Source organism: Tachysurus vachellii, chromosome 21 (genome assembly GCF_030014155.1).
Source record: "Tachysurus vachellii isolate PV-2020 chromosome 21, HZAU_Pvac_v1, whole genome shotgun sequence".
In the NCBI taxonomy this organism is placed as follows: Eukaryota; Metazoa; Chordata; class Actinopteri; order Siluriformes; family Bagridae; genus Tachysurus; species Tachysurus vachellii.
In genome coordinates, this window is record NC_083480.1 from 19,093,549 (window position 1) to 19,102,817 (window position 9,269).

The 9,269-nt window shown below is 41.7% G+C and overlaps 1 protein-coding gene across 1 annotated transcript in view; it reads left to right on the forward strand.

Moving 5' to 3' along the window:
• Nucleotides 1-3,733, forward strand: part of prf1.3 (perforin 1.3) — a 5,564-nt gene extending 1,831 nt beyond the window's left edge. Inside the window, exons 3-4 of the mRNA XM_060857351.1 lie at nt 1,912-2,781; nt 2,962-3,733. Coding sequence (XP_060713334.1) covers nt 1,912-2,781; nt 2,962-3,247 — 1,156 coding nt within the window. The 3' untranslated portion in view covers nt 3,248-3,733. The remainder of the gene's footprint in view (nt 1-1,911; nt 2,782-2,961) is intronic.
• The last annotated feature ends 5,536 nt before the right edge of the window (nt 3,734-9,269 follow it).

Sequence of the window (9,269 nt, forward strand, 5' to 3'; positions counted from 1 at the left end):
GTGTGTGTGTGTGCGTGTGCGTGCGTGTGTGTGTGTGTGTGTGTGTGTGTGATGAGTCATTTTCATAAATTCATTCCTCTGTCTGCTGTCCAACAGAGATGTGGAGATGTTCTGTAGTCACTAAAAGTGTTTGTGATGGTGGAGCAGTGTTGTTATGATGGTCTTGTATGTATTCAGTGTTTCTGCAGAAGCTTCAGAGAGAAACTGCTGTTGGAGCATTGTGGTGGTTTCACACACTCTCACTTCAAAGTGTGTGTTCAGCAGCTCAGGCCTGGAGATCACTCCCTGACTCGAGTGTGAAGAGCTGACTCAAAGCTTAGGCAGCTCTGATACAGAGCATGCAGCCGCATTCTTACTTTAAACATCAGACACAACAAACATAATATCAGACACAACAGAAACATCACACACAACATCAGACACAACAACAGAAACATCAGACACAACAACAGAAACATCAGACACAACAACAGAAACATCAGACACAACAACAGAAACATCAGACACAACATCAGACACAACAGAAACATCAGACACAACAACAGAAACATCAGACACAACATCAGACACAACAGAAACATCAGACACAACAACAGAAACATCAGACACAACATCAGACACAACAGAAACATCACACACAACATCAGACACAACAGAAACATCACACAACATCAGACACAACAGAAACATCAGACACAACATCAGACACAACAGAAACATCAGACACAACAACAGAAACATCAGACACAACATCAGACACAACAGAAACATCACACACAACATCAGACACAAAAGAAACATCACACACAACATCAGACACAACATCAGACACAACAGAAACATCAGACACAACAACAGAAACATCAGACACAACATCAGACACAACAGAAACATCACACACAACATCAGACACAACAGAAACATCACACACAACATCAGACACAACACCAGACACAACAGAAACATCAGACACAACAACAGAAACATCAGACACAACATCAGACACAACAGAAACATCACACACAACATCAGACACAACAGAAACATCACACACAACATCAGACACAACATCAGACACAACACAAACATCAGACACAACAACAGAAACATCAAACACAACATCAGACACAACATCAGACACAACAGAAACATCACACACAACAACAGAAACATCAGACACAACATCAGACACAACAGAAACATCACACACAACAACAGAAACATCAGACACAACATCAGACACAACAGAAACATCAGACACATCAGACACAACAGAAACATCAGACACAACATCAGACACAACAGAAACATCAGACACAACATCAGACACAACAGAAACATCACAAACAAAATGTTCCTGATAACAAAATAGGTGTTTCATTGCTTCCACTTGTACCTGTTTTAATGTCTAAAAAAGTAACAAAAATTACTCTTAAATGTATTAGTCATTATTAATCTTCTGCTGTCTCCCTCTTTACTGGTCTCAGCTTTATCAGTGAAACATTCTCTAGAACATTCAGGGGACAAACTTTAGTCCTTGTTTGAAGACAGCCAGTGACTTAAAGTGGGCAAGACTCATTTTAGTTAATGTTCACAACAGCACCAACCCTTTCTTTCTTTCTTTCTTTCTTTCTTTCTTTCTTTCTTTCTTTCTCTCTCTCTCTCTCTGTCTCTCTCTCTCTCTCTCTCTCTCTCTCTCTCTCTCTCTCTCTCTCTCTGTCTCTCTCTCTCTCTCTGTCTCTCTCTCTCTCTCTCTGTCTCTCTCTCTCTCTCTCTGTCTCTCTGTCTCTCTCTCTCTCTGTCTCTCTCTCTCTCTCTCTCTCTCTCTCTCTCTCTCTCTCTGTCTCTCTCTCTCTCTGTCTCTCTCTCTCTCTCTCTCTCTCTCTCTCCCTCTCTCTCCCTCTCTCTCAGGCTCAGAGTGAAGGTCCAGCCTCCTTTGTCCAAAGACTTCATCCACTCAGTGAAATCTCTTCCTGCGTCCTATAACAGTCAGTCTGAATCCGCTTACCATCACTTCCTCTCCATCTTTGGCACTCACTACCTGCGTCAGGTGAATTTAGGTGGTCGCGTGCAGACCATCACCGCAGTGCGCACGTGCCAAATCGCCATGAATGGTCTGTCAGTGCGAGATGTCAGTAACTGTCTCTCTGCCGAGGCATCGGCTGTGATCAAGGGCATTGAAGTTAAAGGTCAGACGAGTTACTGCAAGAGCAAGAGCAATAAACTTGAAAACAAAAACAGCTTCAGCGCCACCTTCTCGGATCGTGTTACTGAGGTCTTTGGTGGCAATGGAGGCAGTGCGGATCTTCTGTTCTCCCCAGATAAACAGCATGGATACAACGCGTGGATGAAGACACTGCAGACCATCCCTGGAGTCGTTTCATACAGGCTGTCACCGCTGCACATGCTCGTGATGAGCGACTCGGCCAGGAGAGAAGCTCTTCGGAAAGCCATCAGCCACTATGTGATGAAGAACGCCGTTTCATCCTCCTGCTCCTCTAAGTGTAAAATCGGACACCGTAGTCCTAACTGTGCATGCAAATGCAGTGGGCACCAAAATATCGACTCAAACTGCTGTCCGGGTCACCCTGGTGTCGCAAACCTGACCGTCAAGGTGGAGAGAGCAGCCGGACTCTGGGGAGATTACTTCTCCAAGACCGACGGCTATGTTAAAGTCTTCTACGGGCAGAGAGGAGAATCCACGCCAGTTATATGGAATAACGATTTCCCAGTCTGGAATTATGACATTAAATTTGGAACTGTGAATTTGTCAAAGAGAGAGTGAGTAAATAGGGCAAACCAAATTTTAGACCTTCAGGTTATTTCTTACATCGTCGCTTTACAGGTTTAAAAATAATATTCCAAATGAAGGAGTGTTTCTGTTAGAGCACTTTCTGATCAATCACATTCTAGAACTCATTTTAATACAGAACCCATGTTTACTCTTTATTCTTATTACAGGTCTATGCGCTTTGAGGTGTGGGATCGTGATAACAAGTGGGACGATAACTGCCTGGGCGTTTTCAACATTGTTCCTATGCAAGGCAAAAACGTAAAGAAGCAGTTTAAGCTGAAACATGGCTCACTCTTCATCTCCATCACGGCAATCTGTGGTCCAAACCTTCAGGGAAATGTTTGTGACCGCTACGCCCCTTCACCTGAAGGAGAGCGACTCATCACCTACCCTGAGCTGCTCCAGAACTGGCATCAGCCCTGGAGCAGGAAAAATGACAACACCATGCTGTAGAGAGAAGAGAGCGTTTACGTCTCACCATCATGCTGAGAAGCTTATTCACTCACTGCTGAGACATCAGAACAACACACTGGTGAAGTCCTTCATTATGATCTGTTAGGAAATTCATATCAGCTCCTTCATGTCCTGCTTTATTTTTATTACAAACGTTAGAAAATGTACTTTCTTTTTTTCAGTTTCAAAACTAAATATTTGTACTGTGGGCCTGAAGGATTTAAAAGTATTTTTTAGACTATGTAAACATTTTATTCAGCATGATTTGTGATTATAAGTTTTGTTGCAAAATATACTTCATTATTCTGTTTGCTTGTTGTTACATTTGATTATTGACGATAATTCAGACTTTTTTGTCACAATAAAATATCTAGCACACTCATGAAAATCCAAAATGCACTGCTGTTTCGTTTGCTTTTGCTTTTTAAATTTTTATTGAAAATGTACTAAATAATGTACTAGTTAATAAAGCTCTAATAAAAATGATGTTCTCTCAGTGTCATCATTCCTGTGAAACAAATGATGGCAGATTGATACACCACTTATAAATAAGTTCTATTAGTTCTACTAGACCTTAGTGCTGCATTCGACACTATAGATCACAACATTCTCCTAGATCGCTTACAAAATTACACAGGTATTCATGGACAGGCTTTAAGTTGGTTTAGATCCTACCTGTCTGATCGATACCATTTTGTAGAATTAAATGGTGAATCCTCCAGTTTATTACCAGTTAATTATGGGGTCCCTCAAGGATCAGTTCTAGGTCCGCTTTTCTCGATATACATGTTTCCATTAGGGAACATTATTAGAAGACATGGGATTAGTTTCCACTGCTATGCTGATGATACAGTTATATATCTTATCAAAACCAGATGAAATAGCTAAAGTGTCCAAATTAACTCAGTGCCTTAGAGAGATAAAAGACTGGATGAGCTGTAATTTTCTGTTGTTAAACTCTGATAAGACAGAAATACTAATTATAGGTCCAAAAACCAGTACACAGAAACTCACACACTTTACCTTCCATTTAGAGGGATGTACTGTTACTAGTAGCTCGACAGTGAAAGACCTGGTGTTTATTAGACAGTAACTTGTCTTTAAAATCATATCACCATATTACAAAAACAGCCTTCTTCCACCTCAGAAATATTACCAAGCTGAGAAACATCCTGTCTGTATCTGATGCTGAGAAGCTAGTTCATGCTTTCATGACCTCTAGACTGAACTATTGTAATGCATTACTAGGTGGTTGTCCTGCATCTTTAATAAATAGGCTACAGTTAGTCCAAAATGCAGCTGCCAGAGTTCTCACTAGGACAAGAAAGTATGACCATATAACCCCAATTTTATCATCTCTACACTGGCTACCTGTTAAGTTTAGAATTGATTACAAACTGCTGCTACTTACGTACAAGGCTCTTAATGGTTTAGCTCCCATGTATCTAACTAGTCTTCTAACACGTTACAATCCTTCACGCTCTCTGAGATCACAAAACTCAGGACTTCTGGTAGTTCCCAGAATATCTAAGTCTACTAAAGGTGGTAGAGCGTTTTCTTATTTAGCTCCCAAACTCTATAATAGTCTTCCTGATAGTGTTCGGGGCTCAGACACACTTTCACAGTTTAAATGTAGATTAAAAACTCATCTCTTTAGTCAGACGTACACATAATACATCCCATAATATTGTGCTCTATTACATCAGTCTTGCACATTTTTATGAACAGCAGATATGTTAATCCCTCTGCACTGCTCTTCTCTTTTTTCTATCCATGCCGAGACACAGAGACATTGTACCAGCTCTGATCGTCTTCCGTACGATTTTGGACCTCCACTGAGACGAAGGCGACTCTGTGAGAATCCTGAGACATCTACAGATCTACCAGCTCCAGTTAGACTCTGTGATACTAAAGAGGAGATGCGAACTCCATGTGATCTTTACATCACTACAACATTTATCAGACTGTATATTTATAATCACACCCCCAGTGTCACCCAGATGAGGATGAGGTTCCCCTTTGAGTCTGGTTCCTCTCAAGGTTTCTTCCTTTACCATCTAAGGGAGTTTTTCCTCCCCACAGTCACCTGAGTCACCTCAGACTTGTTCATTAGGGATAAATACATATACATACATACATGCATACATACATACATACCGTGAATTATATATTTTTTAATTTTTATTATATTAATTCTTTATATTACTCCTTATGTTTATCTTCTGTTCTATGTTCATGTTCTGTAAAGCTGCTTTGAGACAATGTCTATTGTAAAATGCGCTATACAAATAAACTTGAATTGAATAGAATAAATGAGGCTTTTGAGTGATTTCCACCACGTCACCACCCTCTGTGCATGTGCGCAGTCATCTAGATTTAGTATAACATAGTATGGTATAGTATGATGTAGTATAATATAGTATAGTTCAGTGTATACAGTATTTCACAGAAGCGTGTACACCCATCACATGTGTGGGTGGGGGGTCACCCTGTCAGTGCTCAGACCAGACGCCAATCATGGTGGTGGGAGTGTCATGGTCTGGGGCTGCATGAGTACTGCTGGCACCGGGGAGCTACAGTTCATTGATTGATCCATGAAGCACAGCATGATCCCCTCCCTTCAGAGACCGGGCCACAGGGCAGTATTCCAACATGATAACGACCCCAAACACACCTCCAAGACAACTACTGCCTTGCTAAAGAAGCTGAGGGTAAAGATGATGGACTGGCCAAGCATGTCTCCAGACCTAAACCCTATTGAGAATCTGTGGGGCATCCTCAAATGGAAGGTGGAGGAGCGCAAGGTCTCTAACATCCACCAGCTCTGTGATGTCATCATGGAGGAGTGGAAGAGGACTGTGATGCTCTGGTGAACTCCATGTCCAAGAGGGTTAATGCAGTGCAGGAAAATAATGATGGCCACACAAAATATTGACACTTTGAGCCCAACATGTACATTTTCACTTAGAGGTGTACTCACTTTTGTGTCCAGTGGTTTAGACATTAATGGCTGTGTGTTGAGGTATTTTAAGGGGACAACAAATGTACACTGTTATACAAGCTGAACACTCACTACTTTACACTGTTATACAAGCTGAACACTCACTACTTTACACTGTTATACAAGCTGTACACTCACTACTTTACACTGTTATACACTCTGTACACTCACTACTTTACACTGTTATACAAGCTGAACACTCACTACTTTACACTGTTATACAAGCTGAACACTCACTACTTTACACTGTTATACACTGTACACTCACTACTTTACACTGTTATACAAGCTGAACACTCACTACTTTACACTGTTATACACTGTACACTCACTACTTTACACTGTTATACAAGCTGAACACTCACTACTTTACATTGGCGCACAGTGTCATTTCTTCAGTGTTGTCACATTGAAAAAATATAATAAAATATTTACATAAATGTGAGGGGTGTACTTACTTCTGTCAGATACTGTATATATATATAGATAGATAAAACCAGTGTCTGACCAGTCAGTCAGATGTATGGTCTGGTCTTTAATTCAATTCAATTCAATTGTACGGAGCTTTAAACAATGGACTTTGTCTCAAAGCAGCTTTACAGAACATAAACATAGAACAAAAAGTTAATATAAAGATTAATATAATACAAAATTTAAGATTAATATTAGATATATTTAAATGTGTTTGTATTTATCCCCAATGAACAAGTCTGAGGTGACTCAGGTGACTGTGGGGAGGAAAAACTCCCTTAGATGGTAAAGGAAGGAACCTTGAGAGGAACCAGACTCAAAGGGAACCTCATCCTCATCTGGGTGACACTGGGGGTGTGATTATAAATATACAGTCTGCCAATCCTATACAATATGGCATCTGAAAAGCCAACAGCATTGTGGATGACCCCCCACCCCCCCTCACACACTCTCTTCACCCCACACACCCCTCACACACACTCTTCACCCCACACACACACTCTTCACCCTCCTGCCGTCTGGTAAAAGGTACCGAAGCATTCTGGCCTCACAACCAAAATGTGTTACAGTTTCTTCCCACAAGCCATCAGACTTCTCAATAACTGAAATGTACTGAGCAAAACACACACACACATCAACTGTTTGGACTGCAAAGACCTACACCAAATACACACACTTCCGATATACATCCATCAATCTAATTACATGCTGTGTTTTGCACACTTTTTGCTCTTTGCACATGCTGTCTCCCATTTCAGTCATTTGCTGTTTTGCACAATACTTTACAATATCTCAGGTAACTGTAGTGTAGTGTGGTGTAGTGTAGTGTAGTGTAGTGTGGTGTGGTGTGGTGTGGTGTGGTGTGGTGTGGTGTGGTGTAGTGTGGTGTGGTGTGGTGTGGTGTAGTGTGGTGTGGTGTAGTGTAGTGTAGTGTGGTGTGGTGTGGCGTGGCGTGGCGTGGCGTGGCGTGGCGTGGCGTGGCATGGTGTGGTGAAGTGTAGTGTAGCGTAGCGTAGTGTAGTGTGGTGTAGTGTAGTGTAGTGTAGTGTAGTGTAGTGTGGTGTGGTGTAGTGTAGTGTGGTGTGGTGTAGTGTAGTGTGGTGTGGTGTAGTGTAGTGTGGTGTGGTGTAGTGTAGTGCTGTGTAGTGTAGTGTAGCATAGTGTAGTGTAGTGTAGTGCTGTGTAGTGTAGTGTAGCGTAGTGTAGTGTAGTGTAGTGTAGTGTAGTGTGTAGTGGTGTAGTGTAGTGTGGTGTGGTGTAGTGTAGTGTAGTGTATTGTAGTGTAGTGTAGTGTAATGTAGTGTGGTGTGGTGTGGTGTGGTGTAGTGTAGTGTTGTGTGGTGTAGTGTAGTGTAGTGTGGTGTAGTGTAGTGTGGTGTGGTGTAGTGTAGTGTAGTGTAGTGTAGTGTGGTGTAGTGTAGTGTGGTGTAGTGTGGTGTGGTGTGGTGTAGTGTAGTGTATAATGTGGTGTGGTGTGATGTGATGTAGTGTAGTGTAGTGTAGTGTGGTGTGGTGTAGTGTGGTGTAGTGTAGTGTAGTGTGGTGTGGTGTGGTGTAGTGTAGTGTAGTGTAGTGTGTAATGTAGTGTGGTGTAGTGTAGTGTAGTGTAGTGTAGTGTAATGTAGTGTGGTGTAGTGTAGTGTAGTGTAGTGTGTAATGTAGTGTGGTGTAGTGTGGTGTAGTGTAGTGTAGTGTGTAATGTAGTGTGGTGTAGTGTAGTGTAGTGTAGTGTGGTGTAGTGTAGTGTGTAATGTAGTGTGGTGTAGTGTAGTGTAGTGTAGTGTAGTGTAGTGTAGTGTGTAATGTAGTGTGGTGTAGTGTAGTGTGGTGTAGTGTAGTGTAATGTAGTGTGGTGTAGTGTAGTGTAGTGTAGTGTGTAATGTAGTGTGGTGTAGTGTGGTGTAGTGTAGTGTGTAATGTAGTGTGGTGTAGTGTAGTGTGGTGTAGTGTAATGTAGTGTGGTGTAGTGTAGTGTAGTGTAGTGTGTAATGTAGTGTGGTGTAGTGTAGTGTGGTGTAGTGTAGTGTGTAATGTAGTGTGGTGTAGTGTAGTGTGGTGTAGTGTAGTGTAATGTAGTGTAGTGTAGTGTAGTGTGGTGTAGTGTGGTGTAGTGTGGTGTAGTGTAGTGTGTAATGTAGTGTGGTGTAGTGTGTAATGTAGTGTGGTGTAGTGTGGTGTAGTGTAGTGTAATGTAGTGTGGTGTAGTGTGGTGTAGTGTAGTGTAGTGTAGTGTAGTGTGGTGTAGTGTAGTGTAGTGTAGTGTGGTGTAGTGTGGTGTAGTGTGGTGTAGTGTAGTGTGGTGTAGTGTGGTGTAGTGTAGTGTGGTGTAGTGTAGTGTAGTGTAGTGTAGTGTAGTGTGGTGTAGTGTAGTGTAATGTAGTGTGGTGTAGTGTAGTGTAGTGTAGTGTAATGTAGTGTGGTGTAGTGTAGTGTGGTGTAGTGTGGTGTAGTGTAGTGTAGTGTAGTGTGGTGTAGTGTAGTGTAGTGTAGTGTAATGTAGTGTAGTGTAGTGTAGTGTAGTGTAGTGTAGTGTAGTGTAGTGTAGTGTGG